The sequence below is a fragment of the Zootoca vivipara genome, chromosome 1, assembly GCF_963506605.1.
Source record: "Zootoca vivipara chromosome 1, rZooViv1.1, whole genome shotgun sequence".
Classification (NCBI taxonomy): domain Eukaryota; kingdom Metazoa; phylum Chordata; class Lepidosauria; order Squamata; family Lacertidae; genus Zootoca; species Zootoca vivipara.
Genome location: NC_083276.1, coordinates 50,770,758 through 50,794,558, shown reverse-complemented (window position 1 = coordinate 50,794,558; position 23,801 = coordinate 50,770,758). Strand labels below are relative to the sequence as shown.

General features: G+C 45.1%; 1 protein-coding gene across 1 annotated transcript in view; it reads left to right on the top strand.

Moving 5' to 3' along the window:
• Positions 1-23,235, top strand: part of LOC118085291 (transmembrane protein 263-like) — a 300,135-nt gene extending 276,900 nt beyond the window's left edge. Inside the window, exon 3 of the mRNA XM_035115801.2 lies at positions 22,512-23,235. Coding sequence (XP_034971692.2) covers positions 22,512-22,798 — 287 coding nt within the window. The 3' untranslated portion in view covers positions 22,799-23,235. The remainder of the gene's footprint in view (positions 1-22,511) is intronic.
• The last annotated feature ends 566 nt before the right edge of the window (positions 23,236-23,801 follow it).

The following is a 23,801-nucleotide window of genomic DNA, read 5'->3' as shown; positions in this document are numbered from 1 at the left end:
AACTGAAAAGAAAGATGTGGGAGGGAGAGGGAATTAAACTGCAGTCCCATATGGTGCTTTGTGCTGTTGGGGGAACTTCATTATCAATTTAGTATGAAACATATATTCTGATTTTATGAGTCGAATAAAAGTACCATTATACATTGATACCATTTTTAAAAAACCAACTGGGTGCTATTATTTCAGTGGAGACCAGCATCTCTATACCTGGTACCTCGGTTTTCGAACGTCTCGGAAGTCTAACGTTTTGGTTTTCAAAATTTGCAGACCGCCCTTTCCTTTGCGCTTCAGTTTTTAAACATTTCAGAAGTTGAATGGTCTTCCGGAATGGATTATGTTCGAAAACCGAGGTACCACTGCATTACTTTTCTAAATAGTTAGATCATCCCTTCACGTTGAGATCCTGAACCAAGGTGGAGTGGTTGGTTTTTAGACTTAAAGGGTCAAAACATCCCTTCAGACAGGAGTCAGCTAAATTGTGCTTTCACATGTGCGGAAGCACCGAATCGCAACCTGTGTGTGCATGCACAGAGGCGGCACTACAGGTTGCGAATGCTGCGGGTTGCAAACGTGCCTCCCACACGGATCACGTTCACAACCTGAGCGTCCACTGTAGAGGGCTTCATAGGCGCTGAGGCTGCCACCATTTTATTAGGCCATTGTAAATGGCAGCAGCTAGCAACAAACACGAACATGTATTAGCAGTGCCCCATTTCTGGTCTATGCCTTTCCAACAAAGGTTGTAAAATAAGATATCTGGGCTCCTTTGCCATGCACAAGAAAAGCAAGGGGGAGTTGAGTGTATTAAAATTCTAGCTATCACCTTTAGGAAAACTCTTGATTACTTTTTTTCTGCTCCTTCTTATCTGCCAGAGAGCATCCTCCAAATGTTCTCATCCCTGTGAGCCATGCTCACTGGGGCTGTTGGAGTCCAACAACATCTGGAGGGCCATACTTTCCCCACTCCTGTTCTATGCTAGAAAATTATCCATTTCAAGTGGGAGCTGAGTTTGTAATAGCATCAGGAGCCATGGTGAGGGGAAGGAGCTCCTGAATAGAGAAATTAACAGCTAGTTGGCTGGGCAACATGTAACCTCACTTATTAACTGCAGACCAAGTCCAGCAACTGTCACTGTGGGAATAATTGGAGCTTAAAATAATGGCCACATACCGGTAATAGAGGCTGATCTGTGGGAAAGTAATACAATATATGTGGGAAATTAGCAGCCAAAATGTAACAAGTGCATATTTTTACTAGTTAGCATGAGAATGGGCTGAGTCCACAGAGCTGTGTTGCTGATGGGCAGACACTCCGACCATAGGAAATACAATTGGTAGAGAGGGATCTTTGTGATGTCATTTCCCCTTCTCTCTTGGAGAGGAAGGACCATATAGTACTTCCTGTTTCTCTCTTCCTTTGACCAGCACTGGATGCAGACATGTCTGAGCTTGCTCCAGCATTTGGCACAAGCCTGAAGCTGGTTATATTGTAATGTGAGTATTTTGCCTGCATCATTTTTACTGCTGCCACTGTTGTGAACCAATGCAAGATTATACGTAAGTAAATTATATTTTTAATCTTACTTTCAAAATTGTTGCCTGATTCTTTGTTAAGTGGGATAGGAAAAGGAGAGCCAGCTTACTTCATAGCTGGACTTGCTCAAAATAAGGCTTTACACCTTAATTCCTATGTTTTTAATTTTGGTGCCAAGGTTGGGATTTTAAAATCCTGTTCAGCCACACACGTGGGTGCCTAGAAGGATAAATTGCAGTTAATATATACTCTCCTACCTATTAAAACCCATTCCACAACATATACAACAAAGGAAAGACTTTGAGATATCTATAATCCAGGTGCAGTCGCCCATCAGCTGAAAGGCTTGTTTGCTGTATAGCAAAATGGGAAAGAGAAACCTCATCAGAGATCACGATTCTGTACTCAAACGCAGCTTTCCAGCTCAGGATGTTGCAGGTTCATCACAAAAGTCACAACGAGTCAAACTCATTCACATAGTCACATAAAAAGAACCAGCCAGCTCAGACTTTGAAAGAGCAGGAACACTAGAAAAATACTGGCCAACAGTAACCCTGGGCTAGATGATCTCAGGGGTGTTGTTGTGTATAAGTACATGTTCCATGCTTTCTCCTCCCTAAATCCAGAGATTCTCTATGATTTCAAAACCCAAATAGAAGAGCAACATCAATTGCATAGGAAATCTAGATTTAGACAGGAGAAAGTGCATTTGAGCACATCTGCCTAAACTACATGTGTCTGGACAATATCTGCTCATCCAAATGCCTGTTGAAGTGGGAGGTCAGTTGCCCAACCAGCTCAGGCTACACATTTGACACAGCTGGACTCTCTCCCAGTGCCGATGTGTATAGGAGAGACAGTGTGGTGTAGTGGTTAGAGCATCCAACTTGTGGTCAAGAGGCCCAGCTTCAGGTCCCTACTCAGCTCAATGGTGATCTTACAGTAGTCACACTCTCTGAGTTACCTTTTCAGGATTGTTGCAGGCAGATGACATTTTGGGGTCAAAAAACTATGCATTCTGCCCCAAACTCTTTAGAGGTCCAAAGGGTCGTGATACAACCACCTTGCTCAAGCTAGACTGGGCTGCATCTAGTTGGTGCCTATGTGGGAAATTGTCCAGGAACTTTTTAGATGCCTTCTTGAGCAGCAGTGGTATAGTGGAGGGGAGACACATGGATCTCCCCCCCCCCCCCGCCACAGCGGGAGCAATTATATCATCTACTGGAGTGCCAGGTTAATTGATGGACCCACCTTCATCTGGCAAATTAATGAGGTGATCAGGCAGCTTCCTAGTTTTAGTACTCTTTGTAAAAATCAGGTTGACCTTCCAAAGTTTTTAAAAACCGTTGCCAACGACCCATTTGCGATGTCTCCATGACCCATTTATAATATTAAGCCCCTGTCTGGAAGCGCCCTTGGCCATTCGTCCTTTATTGTTGTAGTAAGCTTTTAAAAAGTTTTCTAAATTTCTCTTCTATGATTCTTAGCTGATCTCCATAACTTGGGTACTGCTGTACTCTGTGTGGTGGGAGAGAGAATTGATTAGCTCATCCACTGCAAAATTTGCCCCTATAGTGTGGTGGCAACACTACTGCAGAGCAGAATAGAAGAAAAATGAGGCATAAATGAAATACGTTTATTTCGTCGGGGTGGGGGACATGGAAACCGGCTTTTCAGAGGATTCTACTCTGCTTCTTCTGATTAGGAGCTACTTTGCACAATCAACAGAAAGGGCAGCTTCTGGAAGACTTTCGTTGGAGCATCGAGGCAAAGCATTTCTATGCATGTTGCCATGCCAAAGTGCTCTGGTTCCCGTGCCCTTTTGAGTTCAGCTTGTTCTTGGAGGAAAACTTGGGCACTGACAGTGCTCACTGGGGCAGAAATGTTTCGGTGCAGTCTCTCACTGGAGCTATTGAGAGTCACTGCAGATAAATGCTTGTGCCTGTTTGTAAACAGCTAAATGTTCAATGCAAAAAGTCCCAGAGTGCCAGTAAGACAAGGTGGCAGGCAGCTCCCAAGTCTAAACATTATGCTCCGATTCCTTGAAAAATATATTCTGGTTGGATCTTTGATTCGTCCATGTTTTCTTCAATTCATACTACTGCTCTTATGTAACTGGGTTGCCCCCCACCCCCAATGTCATCAAAGCCTCCACACAGACAATGTGTCAAGCAAGCACCGCCATGTGCTGCATTGCAATTTTGCTGCACAGAAGGGAAGAGGCTTTGTGTAGATGTGACAGATGTAAAAGAATTCCTGAAAGCCTTAGCATGTAATCTTTCTTGGGTTAGTCTGTTCATCCCATGACCCTTCTATAAGCAGTGATCGCTGGGAAGTGAATGTTTTCTGTTGCCACTCTTTACCTTGAAAATCTGGTAGATATTCAGTTCCTTATACAAACAATACAACAATACCGACTTGGTGCCTCCTCTGATTCGAGTCAGTAGGAGGTGTAAATGAGTACAATTACAAATCCCAGCAGCCGATTCCCTGTCTGTCAACAGGCATGCTAAGTGTCTAATGTAGTAGATACCAGAATCGGGAGACTAGTCACTACAGTTGCTGCCGGGAGCGCCAGTTCTGTCTCGGGCTTTTGGGCAACTTCTGGGCGGTGCAACCTTGCTTCTGGTCTTTAGTCTACAGATGTCAAAAGATGAGTTACATTCACAGTCCTGTGTGTCTTATGAGCTCAGTGTCTACCATAATCAGACACCGATGGTCCCACTTAGCTACTTTGCTGATTAAACATTGCACGCCCAGTACTGTTAAAACTCCAACAACAACACATCTGATCCCTAGCAAGCTGAATGTCTAGAGTGGAGAAAAACAGGGCCCTCCTGGTGTTGGACCAACTCCCATCAGCCCCAGCCAGTATGGCCAATGGGAAGATAGGTATTGTAGTCCAACAGCATCTGGAGGACTCTAGGCTCCCTGTCCCTGCTGTATGTGCTGACCAAGAGTTGTATCCAACAAAATCCCATTAGCACAAGGACTTACTCCTGCACAATGGGACTTCTTCTCTCCCCCCATGCCCCTCAATCTGCTCCAAAGGGAACTCCCAGAACAGATGAGGTGCATTGGATGTTCAGGGAGAGGAGAGACAGAGTAAATTCCATTGTGCAGGTGAAAGGCCTTGCATTAATTGGATGGTTTCATTTCAGTGTCTTAGGCAGCAATCCTAAACACACTTCCCTGAGGGAAGGTCCCATTGAACCAAGTAGGACTTCTGTCTTTGCAGGCAAGCACACATAGGATTGCACTAATGCTTTTTCCAACTCTTCACAGCTCAGAGCAGCTTTTGTGGGGAGGGGGAGTTTCAATGGGGAAACAGCAGAAGGAAAATGATTTTAAAAAGTTGGAATTTCAGGGATGAGGGCATGGCTGCTTTCAAGTCTTCAGAAAATGTTGGGAGATCGAATTAGGGATCCCCCACACCATCCCTAGTTTGTCCCTCAATCTGCTTGGCATATGGGTAAATGGTTGGCAAGCATTTTCCATTTTGGGCTAGAAGCTTAATAGTTCCCTTTTGGTAAATATTTGCCAAAAGTCTAAGTTCCTCTTTGGGTTAGAGTCCTGGTGTCCCTGCTTCTAAGCTAATAGGTAATAGAAACAACAAGCATAAGAAAGTAACTTCTGAATCCTATTGTGCTTTCTATGGCATATGTCTTGATTTATAACAGAGCAGAGATACAAGGTGGTCAGGAGGACACAATTTTGAACTGCATTCAGAACAAAACTGAGTATAGAGCTCTGGGTAGTCATTTCCCGTGCTGCTGCCCAAGTATGGGACTAAACCATCTGGCATTTGATGAGATTTTCAGAGTTGCTTAATATTGACCCAGCCAAAGTCAATGGGAACTGCAAATGCTGAGCAACTCTGACCAATAGGCGCCACATTTTTGAAAGCTTTCAAGTGCTCTTACACTGTTTTATGTTTTCCTTCCTAATGATCATATTGATAGCTGTGTTTGCCCCTCACTTTCCCTGGCCATTTTCCAAAGACCAGAGTCAGCCCCAGGACAAACCTATTATCTTACAATCTCTGCTGTCACTTATTGGTGTAAAGGGAGACTAGGGCTTCACTGACTTGTAAAGTAGGTCAGGATTGTCACCCCGCCCTGGTAGTCTGTGATGTGGGTTTTCTGGAAAATGTTGTCTCTGCATTTCCCTCTTAGAAACATCCTGAAATCCATCGGGTTTAGTGTGTTTGATCTAATGCTGGTATATAGAATTATAGAGTTGGAAGGCACCCTGAGGATCATCTAGTCCAACCTGGGATTGGGTGGAGGTGTCCCTCTGCTCAGGTCTCCCAACAAAGCTGGTCCCTAGGCCTCACTCCTTTGATATGGCATCTCCCTTCTCCCTGCCAAACATGTAGGTGACTGGGTGTGCCACTGGTGGGACGCCTGCCAGTGCCTGCCAGGAGAAGGCCCTGAATGGGACCATTCTAGAAGTGGAGAAGGGTAGGGGCTGAGCAAACCCAGGGACTGCTGGATCCTGAGTCGATTTGGGCCCAACTGCTGTGCTGGCTCCAGTCTGGCATGCAACCTTTCTGCCCTGCCACTTCTTTGTGGGAATGTTCAGGGAGGCAGGAGAGGATATATTGTTTATTAATATCCTTCCTAACTTGCACTAGCAAGTTCCTTTACTTAGCAGTTTCACATTCCCCTGTTTAAATGCACAGCGGATAACTGGTTGCTGGCTTGTGTAGGCCTCTCACTATCATACAACTCAGTGGTAAGTTCCTTAGGTAAAGGTAAAGGGACCCCTGACCATTAGGTCCAGTTGTGACCGACTCTGGGGTTGTAGCGCTCATCTCGCATTATTGGCCGAGGGAGCCAGCGTACAGCTTCCAGGTCATGTGGCCAGCATGACTAAGCCACTTCTGGCAAACCAGAGCAGCACACAGAAACACCGTTTACCTTCCCGCCGGAGCGGTACCTATTTATCTACTTGCACTTTGACGTGCTTTCAAACTGCTAGGTTGGCAGGAGCTGGGACTGAGCAACAGGAGCTTACCCCGTTGCGGGGATTCGAACCGTCGACCTTCTGAACAGCAAGCCCTAGGCTCTGTGGTTTAACCCACAGAGCCACCTGCGTCCCTGTCAGAGGGCCTGATATGGCTACTCTAGAGTAACGACTCCAGCATGGTCTTTTAAGGCTTTTATTAAGTGCTGATTATTTACAGTGTTCAGAGCAGTAAAAATGCATCCTTAAGGTGAGGTGTCAGAACCTCCGAATGGCGATTGGCGCGTTTTCTTCCAGCACCAAAGCTTTGGCAGACCCAACCTCTTCCCCCTACGTTTGCGTCGCAATTCGGGAGTTGGGGGGATTGGCCTCCCCCCCGTGCGTCCAACTTCCTGTCCCACCTGAGGCATGGGCTCCACAACCTTGCCTGAGCCTCGGACACCACTTCCTGACTCTCCGCTGGAGGCAGAGCTCTCCTTACTCTCTCCAGCGCTTGGGGATGGGCTGGAACTTAAGATGGGAGGGACTTCCCTGTATCCCTTGTCCCTCACAGTCCCCTTTAAGGATATAAGTTCCTTATATCCCTCTTAAAAGAATAATCACAGCACAATCTTGTGTAAGGTATATAAAAGAAGTTTACTCACACATTCAGTTCACAGTTGGATCCCTGATGGCAGACTTATAGTTACAAAGTAAGCACATGTGGATTGATCCCATATGGGGATAATCCCAGTGTCCTCTGTTGGCAGGAATCCAACAGAGCATCTCTTGCTAAAAAGCTGCTGCAACGATGGAGGAAGTTAAAGAAAGAGTGTGCAGCATGCTTTGTCCTTTTGTGTTACCTGGACAGGTAAGGTCACACCCACCTCTAGTCACATGCAAAGGAAGTATGTCCCAGCCAGGAGGAAACGGGAAGTTTTCAACTGGCTGGACCAAACATTCACCCGCATGTCCACTCTAGGAAAACAAGGAATGTTGTACTTGACTGCTACTTATGTATCTCATCCCACATTTTTGTCCCAGCTGCTGGGCACAGCAGGACACTGGATGCAGTGCTGCTCCCACCACTCCATAAAACATGGCCAGGGTGGTGGCATTGGAATGCAGATTGAATATATCAGGTCCCCCTCCCCCCCCATAGCCAGGCTGAAGGGAAGTATTTGAGGGAGGGAGGGAGCCAATAAAGAACATGCCATTTGGTTTGAATGGTATATTACAACAATCTAAACATTTCACTTAATGTTTATCAATATTTTAATACATGACATGCACTTCGTTTAAACTGTTAAAGAAAATAATGAAGGCACTAAAAACTGATAACATGGTAATTTTAGCCCACCCACAGAGGTCTGCAAGAGATCTATGAAATGCTCTTCATAGGGATATTCCTTTGAAAGACTTGTATTACAACTTTGAAACTGTTCAGCCTGAGTGGCAGTGCTGTGCATCGGCAATGTTTACTTGCCAGATTAGGAGAATGGGGTGATTTGGGTGAGGTCTTCACATGCTTAAGTCTGATTGCACATGAGCTTTTAAAGTGACTCATACATATATTTTTTAAACAAAGCAAAACCAAGCTGATTTGGGGAATGCTCTGAACTTGAGTGGTGAGGTGGTGGAGAGCTGGTGGTCATTTAGACAGATAAGTCGTAGTTTTAATCACAGTGAATTTTTCCAGGGAACTAACTGCAATCACAGTGATTTGTGGAAGAGATGTTGAAGTAAATATTAATACTATGATTGTTTTTCACATTGTTTTTCACATGGATGCAAGTTAATGGAGAGATCTTTCTGTAGAAGAGGGTGGAGCCTTGTAGATCTCTGCCTACAATTTAGGAGGAGGAGGAGGCGGCAAAGACCTGCAAATTTCATCCATTTCTGAGAAAAGGAAAAACAAGTTATAGTTGTTGTTATATTTCCTATTGTAGTAAATGAAGGGTAAATTGAGCTTTGTTTTTAACAGAGATACTGTAATTCCATCCCAAATAACAAGTCAAGGCACAGAGAGGCTCCAAAACATCTCAGGCTGCTTCCCAGGTACAAGTTGAGTCTTGTACACACCCTATTAAATGATATTGTTTGTATCCAATATGTTACTATAGCACAGCATAGCATACTCTACTATATATACTATACTATACTATGCTATACTATACTATACTATACTATACTATACTATACTATACTATACTATACTATACTATACTATACTAATGTATCTTTTGGACTGCAGCTACCATCATCTCTGACCATTGGCCATTCTAGCTGCAGCTGATGGTGGTCCAAAATATCTGGCAAGCATCTGACTGGGACAGGCTGATATATGCAATGTACTATATTATATAATACGGATTTAATATATGCAAATATATTAAATGCGAAAGGCTGGACTAGATGAATCCCAAGCTGGAATTAAGATTGCCGGAAGAAATATCAACAACCTCAGGTATGCCGATGACACAACCTTGATGGCAGAAAGTGAGGAGGAATAAAAGAACCTTTTAATGAGGGTGAAAGAGGAGAGCGCATATTGTGGTCTGAAGCTCAACATAAAAAAAACCAAGATCATGGCCACTGGTCCCATCACCTCCTGGCAAATAGAAGGGGAAGAAATGGAAGCAGTGAGAGATTTTACTTTCTTGGGCTCCTTGATCACTGCAGATGGTGACAGCAGTCACGAAATTAAAAGACGCCTGCTTCTTGGGAGAAAAGCAATGACAAACCTAGACAGCATCTTAAAAAGCAGAGACATCACCTTGCCTACAAAGGTCCGTATAGTTAAAGCTATGGTTTTCCCAGTAGTGATGTATGGAAGTGAGAGCTGGACCATAAAGAAGGTTGATCGCCAAAGAATTGATGCTTTTGAATTATGGTGCTGGAGGAGACTCTTGAGAGTCCCATGGACTGCAAGAAGATCAAACCAATGGATTCAAACTTCAAGAAAGAAGATTCCACCTAAACATTAGGAAGAATTTCCTGACAGTAAGAGCTGTTCAGCAGTGGAATTTGCTACCAAGAAGTGTGGTGGAGTCTCCTTCTTTGGAGGTCTTTAAGCAGAGGCTTGACAGGCATATGTCAAGAATGCTTTGATGGTGTTTCCTGCTTGGCAGGGGGTTGGACTGGATGGCCTTCGTGGTCTCTTCCAACTCTATGATTCTATGATTCTATCCATTCTTAAGGAAATCAGCCCTGAGTGCTCACTGGAAGGACAGATCCTGAAGCTGAGGCTCCAATACTTTGGCCACCTCATGAGAAGAGAAGACTCCCTGGAAAAGACCCTGATGTTGGGAAAGATGGAGGGCACAAGGAGAAGGGGACGACAGAGGACGAGATGGTTGGATAGTGTTCTCGAAGCTACGAACATGAGTTTGACCAAACCGCAGGAGGCAGTGGAAGACAGGAGTGCTTGGCGTGCTATGGTCCATGGGGTCACGAAGAGTCGGACACAACTAAACAACTAAACAACAACAACAGTATATACTATGTTATGGAGGTTTAGAAATGGAAACTTCTTCATGGACAAATATAGTACTGGAAAAGTGCTATCACTGCCCTGTTTAATAAAAAATTCCTTCAGTAGCACCTTAAAGACCAACTAAGTTTTTATTTTGGTATGAGCTTTCGTGTGCATGCACACTTCTTCAGATACAGTGAAATGGAAGTTTCCAGGCACTTATGTAGAGAAGGGGTGGGGAGGGGTGGGGATGGGGAGGGGGGATCACTCAGAAGGGTGGTGGAAATGGGTGATTGACTGACTGATAGCTGTTGATGACCGCAAATGACTGCAAATGGTTTTGCATGAAAAAGCAAGGGTTGAGATGGCTGAAGATCGCTTATCATGTATAATGAGATAAGAACCCGATATCTCTGTTCAAACCAGGTCCCTCCATGGTTTTGAGCTTGGTGATAAGTTGCAATTCAGCAACTTCTCTTTCCAGTCTATTTCTGAAATTCTTTTGTAGTAAGACAGCTACTTTGAGATCTTGTATAGAGTGTCCTGGGAGATTGAAGTGTTCTCCTACTGGTTTTTCTGTCTTCTGGTTCCTGATGTCAGATTTATGTCCATTTATCCTTTGGCGTAGGGTTTGGCCTGTTTGTCCAATATAGAGAGCTGAAGGGCACTGTTGGCATTTGATGGCATACACAATGTTAGAGGATGAGCAATTAAATAGTCCTGAGATGGTATGTTGGATGTTGTTGGGGCCAGTAATGGTGTTGTCTGGGTGTATGTGGCAGCAAAGTTGGCATCTGGGTTTATTGCAGGCTCTGGTACCAGTGTCCATGTTAAGTCTGGTGGTTGTATTATTGTGGGTGAGGAGTTGTTTAAGATTGGGTGGCTGTCTGTAGGCAATGAAAGGTCTTCCTCCCAGAGCTTGAGAAAGGGAGCGGTCATTGTCCAGGAGAGGCTGTAGATCTCTGATGATGCGTTGTACTGTTTTAGCTTGGGAGCTGTATGTGATGACTAGTGGTGTTCTGTACCAGAGCCTGCAATAAACCCAGATGCCAACTTTGCTGCCACATACACCCAGACAACACCATTACTGGCCCCAACAACATCCAACATACCATCTCAGGACTATTTAATTGCTCATCCTCTAACATTGTGTATGCCATCAAATGCCAACAGTGCCCTTCAGCTCTCTATATTGGACAAACAGGCCAAACCCTACGCCAAAGGATAAATGGACATAAATCTGACATCAGGAACCAGAAGACAGAAAAACCAGTAGGAGAACACTTCAATCTCCCAGGACACTCTATACAAGATCTCAAAGTAGCTGTCTTACTACAAAAGAATTTCAGAAATAGACTGGAAAGAGAAGTTGCTGAATTGCAACTTATCACCAAGCTCAAAACCATGGAGGGACCTGGTTTGAACAGAGATATCGGGTTCTTATCTCATTATACATGATAAGCGATCTTCAGCCATCTCAACCCTTGCTTTTTCATGCAAAACCATTTGCAGTCGTTTGCGGTCATCAACAGCTATCAGTCAGTCAATCACCCATTTCCACCACCCTTCTGAGTGATCCCCCCTCCCCATCCCCACCCCTCCCCACCCCTTCTCTACATAAGTGCCTGGAAACTTCCATTTCACTGTATCTGAAGAAGTGTGCATGCACACGAAAGCTCATACCAAAATAAAAACTTAGTTGGTCTTTAAGGTGCTACTGAAGGAATTTTTTTATTTTACTTCGATCCAGACCAACACGGCTACCTACCTGTAACCAGAACTGCCCTGTTTGTTCTGCTTTTGGCAAGGAGTGGGCAGGTGGATTGTGCAAGCTTTAACTGCCAGTTCAAATCTAGACTACATTGACAGCGTTCACATCCCTAACTTTATAAACAGGGCAGAGTTGCCCAGAGAACATGTGTCATTGACCTTCCATACAATCATAGTACTTAATAGATAGATTTATAGATAACTGAAAAGCCCATAGAGCTTTTCATGTGCTGGCCTAAGACTGGGAACATTTGCCCCAGCATGATGAAAATCTTGATCCTGCATATACTGGCTGAACATAATTTACTTGGACACAACTAGGGAGTTGGCTTGCACAATGTATTTATCTTTTGCCTCACACACCCTGACTCTACCCCAAGAACACCTCAGGTCCTTCCATTTCCATGATCAGAAGGTTCAATAGTTCACTCCCACATTGAGGCTGCAAAAATAACTTGCTCCGCACCATATCGCTGTTCATCTACCCTCCTGAACTCTTTCACTTGGCAGTTGGCTGCAGACAAGGCAGCCGCTGTGCTGTTTGAGGCCTGAGTAGTGAACAATTAAAAGCCAACCGTGTCAGGGATAAGCCTTGTGGCAAGCAAGGCTTTGTAGGCAGCTGCCCCCTGTTCTGCTGAGTGTAGCAGCCTCCTGACCAGTCCCAAGGCAGGTGCTTCTGGCTGACGGAGCTTTTCAATATCCCAAGAGCTAAACACATCTTGGCATTTGTGGGGCTCTCCCTGCCCTCCACGCCTGGCTTAACAGAATGGCAGAGTTGGAAGGGATCCCGAGGGTCATCTAGACCAACCCCCAGCAATGCAGGAATCTCAACACACAATAGAGTTGCATGTGAAATGCTTTGAAGCCTTCAAGGGGGGAAATGCTACATAAATGCTGGGCAAGTAGATGCTATCAGCCAAACAAGTCACAGGAAGATAATATTGTGGGTTTTATACCAAGGGGGAACTGCCTGGGACTTGGTGGCACCAGGAGACCCAGCCTACATTCTCCTGGAGCCTACATCTTTCTGACAATATTAGTTACCAAAATCTGTAGAATGAAATTATTGGATTTGCTCTGTTCTGTTCTGCTCTGCTCTGCTCTGGTCAGACCTCACCTGGAGTACTGTGTCCAGTTCTGGGCACCACAGTTCAAGAAGGATACTGACGAGCTGGAACGTGTCCAGAAGAGGGCAACCAAAATGGTCAAAGGCCTGGAAACAATGCCTTATGAGGAACGGCTTAGGGAGCTGGGTATGTTTAGCCTGGAGAATAGAAGGTTAAGGGGTGATATGATAGCCATGTTCAAATATATGAAAGGATGTCATATGGAGGAGGGAGAAAGATTGTTTTCTGCTGCTCCAGAGAAGCGGACACGGAGCAACGGATTCAAACTACAAGAAAGAAAATTCCACCTAAACATTAGGAAGAACTTCCTGACAGTAAGAGCTCTCCGACCGTAGGAACCATCCAGTGACCTAGCGGGCTCTTTGTATCCCCTAAGGACCAAGGGCATTAAGATTCTGTCTTTTTCACATGGAAGGAAATTCAGGGCAGGAAAACACCCATGCCAGAGGACCAACTGGAATTCAAACGTTGCTGGGTCCAACAGTTATTTTGAAAGCAGGTGCCTTGCAGGAAAAAGTTTCCTTTCTGACTGTGCATTACTTTGAGCTTCAAAATCGCCTTTGTTTGTTTGTTTCCTTTTTTCTCCAAGGAGCTCAAGATGGTTCTTCCCATCCTGATTTAATCCTCACAAGAACCCTGTGAGGTAGTTAACAGTCCAAAGTTACCCAAATGAGCTTCCTCACAGAGCAGGGATTTGAACCCTGGTCTCCCAGGTCCTAGTGCGGCACCCTAACCACTACACTGCACTGTCTCTCTTTCAAATTGCAGTTGGCAAGGACTGGATTTGAACAATCAGTGCCTTTTGCACCATCTATTTGCCTGCTCCTCAGCAAGCTGGCAAACTCAACATCCTGAGTTCCCCAGCCTTCATATTTTCTTTCTCAGAAAGAGATCTCAATGAACAAGCCTAGCAGGCAAACCTTCCTCACTTAGCTTTCCTGTTACTATGGATAACCCAGCCCTCGTGTTCTCGCCTTCTTCGTGCTTAAGTTGCAGGAGCTCGAGGTGAGGATTCCGTTTTGTCATCATGGATAATGGAAAATGGTAAATCTCCTGCCGCTGCTCTGTCACTCAACACTCGCTCCTTACAGACTGTGCTTCTCCAGGATTTGTCTGTGTTATCCAACTCTGAACAGGAATCGATTGGGAGCAGCCAGGGCTCCACAGCTGAAGAGGGCATTGTATGTAAGCAGTGGCACTGACCCCAACTGGCACATGTGCTCGGGGGAGTGTTTCTCCCCCTCCCTGCCCCCATATCTTTATTTTCTTCTTCTCCTCTAAATTGACTTTGAGTTAGATGGAGCTGAAGCAACCCTAGGAAAGGCCAGGTCATTGATTGAAAGGAAAAGCCTTGACAGATGGCGGAGAGATTGCCAAAGCAGTGGCGGCGGCAGCGAGCTCGGGGGAATCGAATTTGCTTCCTGGGCCGGCTGCGTGTCTGCGTCCCTCCGATTATTTTGTGTGGTTTTTCATCTCTGCTGTCTGTATCTCTTTCTCAATCTGGGCTCCTCCATGCCACCAAAATGCTTAGCTCACTCCATTGTCTGAGAGACTAATTTGCACTGTAAATCCGATGCTTATCTTACATGACAGCTTACTATGGGGGTTTATTGCAGTTCTTGGAGACAAGCTGAGCAGAGACAGTGAGGGAGTGTTTGCTGCAGTGAAGGAAGCACTCCTAGCCTAACACACTTTCCAGCCAATCAGAGAACAGTGCTTCTTCCCCCTTTCTGCTTTCTTTCTGTAGTAGCCATGGCTCTTTCCTCTGAAAATTCTCATGCCATTAAAAAAAACACCTATCAAATTATTTCCATGCTTTGTGAACAAAGAGGAGGATGGTGGCCCTGTCAGAAACAGAGAATTTCCTCTTTCTCTGTATGCCCTTACAAGAGGATGGGGAAGGATGTGGCTCTCCAGCTGTTGGTGAACTACAACTCCTGTCAACCCTGGACACTGACCATGCAAGCTGAGGCTGATGGGAGCTGGAATCCAGCAACATCTAGAAGGCCCCTGTCATACAGAGAACCAGTGTTATTGCTTCTGTTTGGATGTTTTTAAAATTTGTTTTCCAATCCAAAATCCTTTAGATGTAGATGAGCCAACCAGGCCCACCCATGAGGCAAGGTGAGGCAAGCACCCCAGATGGCAGGATCCACAGGGGCCATAGATCTCTGTGTAGAGCTTTATCCCCTCCCCAACATTGTTGCTGATGTAGACCTTCACACACACCTGCATAGCTGCCAAGTTATCCCTTTTTTAAAGGGATTTTCCCTTATGCTGAATAGGCTTCCTTGCGAGAAAAGGGAAAACTTGGCAGCTATGCACTCCTGTGGGGAGGGAGGCGTCATTTTGTCGTCTGCCTCAGGTGCTAAAATGTCTTGGACAGGCACTGGATATGAGCAATAAGAGATTTGTTGAAACTTCCTGAGCCATTAAGAACAGTAATGACTGTCATTGTTTCCCTTTACTGCTTTTGAGCAGAGCCCAGAGTAACTACAAAGCATTATGAAGCTTGGTTTGGGCACAACAATTTTTGAGGTGGTGCCATTTTTCCTGTTTCCAACCCCCAGCTCGGTTGCAGGCCTGATTCTCCCTGAAGTGATAAAGGCTGCCACTGGGGAGACTCACATGAATGAATGCTCCTTTGAAGGGGGGGAAACTCCTTTATATTGTTGTAAATTTTAAGGTTATATATATATAATTGTTCATAAACATGCACATGAATGTACAGGCACATGTCTGAAGCAGCACAGGAAGACAGGCCTGACTGACACCATTTTGACTCTCTCTGACAAAAATCACACACACATTTCCACATGACTTATCAACTTGGGAGCAATAACCCTGTAAGCCAGAGGCTCTGCCAACTGGACATTTCCCCATAAATGGTGCCAGACTACTAGCCATCTCATTCACAATGAAAGACTCCTCCGAACAAAAGATAGTGATCAACTTTTAGGAAACTGTTAATTTCTCTTTGTGTTTAGGAATTCACACCTGGGAGGGGTAAGACGAGGACTACGAGAGGTGTCAAAGGTGCTCAGATTTCTACCTTGAACCCTCCCTTTTTGTGAGGTATTGATTATGTAGCTGTGATGTAGGAATGATGTATTTTGGGGGTGTTTCTTGGTGATGGGAAAACTGATAAAAGTGGAGGTTCTCTTTTGTTCAATATCAGGGAGAAGGGTTTGCCCACTTTTCACTAACTACCAGAGATGGTAGTGTTCATCTGTGGTAGTAAAAATAACCACAAGTCTCGTAGCACCTCAAAGACTAATCAATTTCATTGTGGCATAAGCTTTTATGAATTGGAGTTTGATGAAGTGGACTTTAGTCCATGAAAGCTTAAACCATAATAAATAGGTTGGCCCTTAAGGGGTGATAAGTTTCTCTGTTGAGTTTTTAAATAATACTTGTCCACCATTGTGTGAGGCCCCCACATCTGCATTCTGGAGTGATGCAGTCCAGGAAACAGATTTTCCCATAGAGACAACTAAACTGTACACAAAGAAGTGCCATGTTGACTTTCCACATCAGTGCAGGTGCAAAAATAACTTGGGCCTGCAACTGTGGGAAGTTAGGCACTAGTACCAACCTCTCCCTATAAAATGGCAATGTAGATGGCCTGAAGTGATTGGTGAAATAGGCTGACCGATTGTGTGGAACATTTCAGGACTGCAGCAGCTATAACTAACAGCTAGCTACTGCCAAGTCCAAGGGCTAATTTGTGTTGACTGAGCAGGAAATGCTATATTAGTATATTGCTCAAGCCTTGGAACTTGGAGGCTGCCTACAGCTGCCAGACTAGGGCAGCAGGAAGAGACATCAATAACCCAGGCAGTTTTAAATCCGAAAGACAAGTCTGAGGCTAGATTCACACAACCATTTCCCGCTCAATCATTCAATGGTGAGACATGCATTGACCTGAATCCTAGAAAGCACCTTGCATGTGTTCAACCTGTGGACCGCTTTGTATTTGGAAAACTAAACTCTCAAAAAGGTGCTTAAATGTATTGATGTAGAGATGGAGCTCATTTTATGTTGGACAAAACCTGAGCCTTGTTCCATGTTTTTCTAGTAGCTGTGGGTGCCATCCCAGCCATCTTCACAAGGCCATGGCTTCAAGAGTATTTGCCCTGTTTAAACCACAGAGCCTAGGGCTTGCTGATCAGAAGGTCGGCAGTTTGAATCCCTGCAACGGGGTGAGCTCCCATTGCTCGGTCCCAGCTCCTGCCAACCTAGCAGTTTGAAAGCACGTCAAAGTGCAAGTAGATAAATAGGTACCACTCCGGTGGGAAGGTAAACAGCATTTCCATGTGCTGCTCTGGTTCGCCAGAAGCGGCTTAGTCATGCTGACCACATGACCCAGAAACTGTACGCAGGCTCCCTCAGCCAATAAAGCGAGATGAGCACCGCAACCCCAGAGTCGTCCGTGACTGGACCTAATGGTCAGGGGTCCCTTTACCTTTACCTTACAATCTATCACAAAGTCCCCTGCAAGTAACAAAGTGGTGGTCTTTTCCCAAAGGCTCACATCCTGGGTGCCTGCTAAGACAAACAGATTTTGTTTACTTATTTATTTATAAATAAGGTGGCATGCATGCTCTCCCCCCCCATTTTATCCCCCAACAATCCTCTGAGGCAGACCAGGCTGCGAGATGGTAACTGGCCCGAACTCACCCAGTGAGCTTAATGGCTGGGTGGGGATTTGAACCCAAGTCCTAGCCCAGGCACCCCCAAACTTCGGCCCTCCAGATGTTTTGGCCTACAACTCCCATGATCCCTAGCTAACAGGACCAGTGGTTGTGGAAGATGGGGATTGTAGTCCAAAACATCTGGAAGGCTGAAGTTTGGGGATGCCTGTCCTAGCCTTTCTCTAACCACTGCACCACACTTGCAGATGCAAGCAAGGATGAGAGTGTGAGGTGGGCAGGTTTTGCCCAGAGGCTGTTGCTCTGACATCTCCAGGCACCCTGTGAAGCATCCCAAGATCCTGCGATTCCATTATCTAGTCAGCGCCTGCTTTTGGGTGTTTTGCAAGCCCCTTGCTCACGAGCTGAGGAAATCCACTGCCTGAGTCAATATTAAATTCAATCCGTGCTGAAAATAAAAAAGGGGGTGGAGAGACGTCAAAAGGTGGTGTGTGTGTGTTTGTGAGCTGAGCTGTCAGTTTTTCCTGGCATATTAATTATGTTTGAAACAACAAACACCCTGGGTTCCTTTCAGCTAAGCCAGCAACTTGTTGAGAGAGAAGAATCCTTTTAAAGGAATGGTGACAAACCAGCACATTGTGGCAGCAGGCTTCCTCCACAAGCACAGCCTGGAGCTTGTTGACATCAGGAGTTCAGAGGGAAGGAAGTGTAGCCAAGCAAGTGTCAACCACATACAGGGAGTTGTTCTCTGCAGACACTCCTGGCCAGGGTCAGTGTGGTGGGTGCGATGCTGGCGGCATCTGATTGGACACCCGCGGCCTATTCATTCCCCCCCCCCACCTCCCTGGATATGGCTGGGAACAGGATGCTTTCCACTGAGCTGTTTTTCTCAGACTCCGCTTTTGTCTGCGACAGGGAATTCCGACCGTGTGTGATCTGTGGACTGTAAAAGGTGCTTAAGGATGTCTTTGCTCAGCTCCCGAGAGCCTCGCTCTTCAGGAAGCTAACAGGGCAACTGTGGTTCTCCTTGCCAAGGAGCTGACTAGTTCTGACAGGGCCTCTGGCCTGGGCTGTGTGGAGAGGCACCATTATGTCACATCACTATGCAGGCTTTCAGCAGGGCACCATTCATCACTGCGGTTTCCTCAGAAAGCATGTCCCACTAAAAGCCCCACATCAACACATACACACACTGCTGAATTTAAACCAGGCAGTGGTGATCAGCATTCTCCACAGAGTGGGTCTGAGGGCGAAAAACCTCTGTAATTCTCCAGAGGAGAGCAGTGCTTGATTATTTCTTTGAGGAGAAAAGGAAGCTGTACCACCTCATCCCAGATCACTGTGGTTATTCAGCAGAGAGTATGCAAAAGCAAGTGCTCATATTCATATTGGTTTGTTGTTCTTGTTTTTACTATGTGTTTTGTAGTTTTTTTATTGTAATTTTATGTTGTGCACTGCCCTGAGACCTGCGGATAAAGAGTGGTGTACAAATTTTAATTGTTGTCATTTAGTCGTGTCCGACTCTTCGTGACCCCATGGACCAGAGCACACCAGGCACTCCTGTCTTAATTTTAATAATAATAATAATACTCCTTCCAATGTAACAGAGCAATGCCTGGTACTAAAATTGGTTGCCAGATTAATGCAGGGATGGAAAACATGCTGCCCTCCAGGCGCTAGTGGAATCCAGCTCCCATCAGCCCCAGCCAGTGTAGGCAAAGGTTGGGAAAGACGGTATGGTCCAGGAAGATCTGAAGAATCACAGGTTCCCCACTTCTCATGTGTCCTCCTGACTCAAGAGAAGCCCCCCAGGAGAGAGGGCCATCCCAGATGAACCTGAGCACACTGGGGATTTATTGGAATGGCTTATTCCCCATCCTTTTGGCCTTAATGGCCTTAAATGGAAAGTCTGGACTTTCAAGTCATCTTATGTTACTTGTTATTTTACTTGTACCGTATTGCACTGTTTTAATTAGGGTTTTGTAGTAATTTTGGATTGCGTGGAATGCTTTATCTGAGTGGATGTGGCAACCAAGTAATTTCGTTGTTCCCGCAAGGGGACAATGACAATAAAGATAACCTTAGAGTGTGCAATCTTCTTACAAAAAATGGTGACACCCAGAATGCAGCTTTTGTACTGTGATCTCAGATCCATGACTGTCCATTTTAAAACAGAGAGAATGCATAGAGGAAGGCATCCAAGCTGAAGGGGCAGGACCTCCTAGGGACACCTGGTGAGAGCATGTCACCTTTCCAAGTAGGAGGTCCTGCTGCAGAGATGGCACCTGTCCTTCTGCATCATTTACCCCACATGCTGTTCACCTGGCTTCCTCTTCTGCCTGCAATACTGAAATGCTGCTCTCAATAGCAGGTGGGAGAGGAGAGCAACCAGGAGCACAGAGGGGTATTTTTGGCAGCAGCTGCATATCCAATACTGCACAGCTTTGAGATAAGTAGCCACAATCTCTGCTTAAAAACCAGGCAGCCCTCCCTTCTACTATGGGGTGTTGTTGTTGTTGTTTAGTCGTTTAGTCATGTCCGACTCTTCGTGACCCCATGGGGTGACTATGGGGTGAGGAACCTCTATATAGCTGTTGGAACTCTCTCCTCAGACCACACACCCTCTTTCCTTGGCTACTTCCCCTCACCAGCCTTGCTTCACATTGAGTGTTTTTGTCTTTCTGGAATGTGTCACTGAACTTCGATGGTGACTCTTGCTTAACTGGATGGAGAAGTGTGTGAATATGCGTAGAAAAGAATCTACTGTACCAAGGCAAAAATGACATTCGTTCCTCTGTCCACTTTTGTTTTTGGTGTTTCACAGCCCTGGTTTGTGACCCCTCCAGAAGGGTGACCTTGGGCTGAAAAGAATGTCCCCACCTCTGTTCCTCTCAGAAAATTTTGAGTGCTGACATGCCTCACGCAAAGTGGTTGGGCCATTCCATCCTTTTGAGTGCTTCCATACAGGTAGCTCTTTATCAACCTTGGGTTGACGTTTTGGTATTGTTAGGATAACCTGCAGTTATCCAGAGTTACTGCCACCTAGGTAGATAGATGCAAGCTTCAATTGCACACATGAAAATGGAATACCTGGGATTAAAGCGGAAGTCTATACACATTTTTCATTTTAAACAGGGAGACATCCCTATCTCGTTATTGCCTAGTCTTGGCTAATGTATCCAAATAGCATCCCGCCAAGCAGATAAGTATATTAGCAAGTAAGGTCTTTTAAATAGCTCGAGGAGAAAGAAAGAAAGAAAGAAAGAAAGAAAGAAAGAAAGAAAGAAAGAAAGAAAGAAAGAAAGAAAGAAAGAAAGAAAGAAAGAAAGAAAAGGGTTTACTCAGGGAAAGCAGAATAGAATATGAAATCAAACATTTAAGAAAATAAAAAAGACCACAAAAGCAGTCAAAATACTGATTTATCTGGAGTTGGAAAGGGCTTTGTCAGCAGAAGGTATTTAGCATTACAATAGTTCCAAAAAAAAAGAGTGTTACTGGTATATTTCAGGTAAGCATAATTATATACTCAGGGAGCAAAACAAACCTCTTTCACACAATATCTAGCAAGCTAGATTCCATGCAGGTAGTTCCCAAACCAAGCCACTGTTTACAAGTTAAAATTACATCCTTCCTTATGGGAGGAAAAACTCATTGTTTCTATATTGACCTCATGAGTTGTCTAATTTTAAACCAATCAAAAGAATTTGCATTTCCAGTTATCCAGAACTGGGATTGTCTGGGATTGTCTGGATTAGACAAACCATGAATCCAGGTTTAGACATCATACTAGGGCAAGCCAGAGCTTAGCTCACAGCAGCATGGAAGCTGGAGACCTGGAGTAGTAGCAAAGAGGCCATGTTCTCTTTGGGAACCAACACATTTCCTCATTGGTGCTAAGCCATGGCTTCCCTTAGTGTTGTGTCTGACCTGGGCCACTGTTAGCAGGCTGTAGTCACACCCAATCTACAGCACAGCAAATATTATATATGCGCTGCAAATTACCAAATCACATAGCAGTGTAATCCACACAGTAGGCAGTGCCAAGGGCTGGATTCAGCTAAGTAGGCATGCTAGCAGCAGCCAGTGTAATGAGTCCTAGTAGCACAGTGGGACTTCCCCCAGTCCCAGATTAAACCCTATGGAGGCCCCATGGTAGTCGAAATCTTGGGTGGGGGAGCTTGCAAATTATCTCCTAATACATTTTATTTTATTTTGCCAAGCAACAATAAATAAACCAATTTCAAGATCAAATCAATATTATTTTGGTCCGTTGTTGTGGGGCCCCTAAAAGGGCTCATAGGCCAATGCCTACTCTGCCTATTTGGTAATCCAGCATCGACTTCCCCCCTTCTCCTCCTACACTCCCCCATGTGAACAGGGTCTTCTCTGCAGTGGCTCTACATCTATGGAATATGATTCCATATGAAGTCAGGCAGGCTCCTTCTCTTGATAGTTCCACACACGCTTTTAAGACTCACATTTTTACTGTGACTTAATGGCTGTTAGACTGCTCTGGGTTTAGTACGACTATGCTATGTTAGGCTTTTTGTTTGTTTTGTGCTGGTTTGGGTAATGCAATATATGTTTAGATTGGCATTATATAGCTTTATTGTTATTTTCAGTTTTATTGTGATTTACTCAGCATTATAAATTGTGACTAAGCAGCATCTAGAAACCTTTCAAATACATTAATTAAAATCCTTTCGTACCTCACGGTTCTTCCTCCCAGTACCTGTCACGATGAAGGGAGCTCTTAGTAGTACAGGGATATAGACAAACTCCCCATTTAGTTTTAGTGTGTCCCATCATGAATTTCTCTTGGCTGGTCAGAACATCATCTAAGTATGCCAGTGATGTAGGCTGAAGGAGTGAGGCCGAGTACTGAGACACGTTGACCTTTTCACCGTCTGGCAGTGAAACATCCTACGATGCTGAAATTGCTCAGAGCGACCAGGAGAGAAGCATCTAACCCATTTCTCTTTTTCTTTTGTCTCTATATCTTTCAGACCTTAGAACTGACCGCCCACAGCAACAGTCTGGCATGATCTGGAGAGTGACAGGAGGCCTGTACAGCATCACCCGAGGAGCCGTGGGGGCAACGCTGGGGGGAGTGGCTTGGGTTGGTAGCAAAGGCTTTCAGCTCACCAAAACAGCAGTGACCAGCGTCCCTACAGCCAGCGTTGGACTAGTAAAGGGCAGTGTCTCAGCAATGACCAGTGGCGTGGGAGCTGTTGGCAGTGCAGTGGCCAGCAAAGTCCCTTTCACCACAAAGAAGAAGGACAAGGCAGACTAGACCCGTCCTTTTGACAGATCACCTAGTCCCTGATCTTCCTCACTGCAATATCATTTTGTTTTGGATCACAAACACACACAAGGGAGAGCAGACCTCCTAGCCATGGCTGAGGTTCAGTTTTTTAGCTTGCAGCCCACAATCACAACTAACCACATTCATGCACCATCCCACATAGGAGAACTTCGTTCACCCCATGAGAGGCTATGTAGGAGCTTCAATTGTGAGCACTGTGCTCCATCTCTTTGGACACACTAGACTGAAAACTCAAGCATAGAGCTGTTTCCCCAGTAGGAGACACAAGTATAATCCTGGTAGAGGTGACCAATGGTCACCTGGAGTTTCTTCTTTCCTTAAAGCCATCAGTGAGTTGTGGGGTTTGGGAAGTGCTGTTTGGCAGAGGGGTCCACATCCTTACCTGAGAGAGACATGAGGCAGCAAGAAAGGGGGTGACTGTATCAGTGTAGTACAGGTGCATGATTGCAAACTGGCCATGTGGCTCACGGAAGACAGCATCCCCATGCCCGGGCATCTGGACAGTCAGCAGGTTCTGCACCTGTGCAGGATTGACAGAGCCAACTCTTGCCACCTCCTTGCAACTCCCTCAGCAGCCACTAGTGGGAATCTCCTGCCACAATCCTTACTAGACACATCAAGAACTTTCAGTTCTTGAATTTCCAGGTTGCCAATCTCGTCACCCTAGTCCTATTTTTTTGTATTTAATGGTTTGTACTTCACTAGAGGTCTTTTAAAAAATAAAAATAAATGGGGAATGGCTGTATGGGACCTGTCCATGCAAATGTAACCTGTATGAAGCAGAGATGTTGTGAAAAATGGAATCTAACCATTCCACAGGTGCAATTGAGGAAAGAATATATATGTTTATGTTGCACCAAGGCAACCAAGTTATTGAGTGGCCTTGAATAAATATAAATCATGCTGCTGCTGATGGTGATAACAACATCAATTTTCTCCTCATCTCTCTCACACAAGTCCACTTCTATCC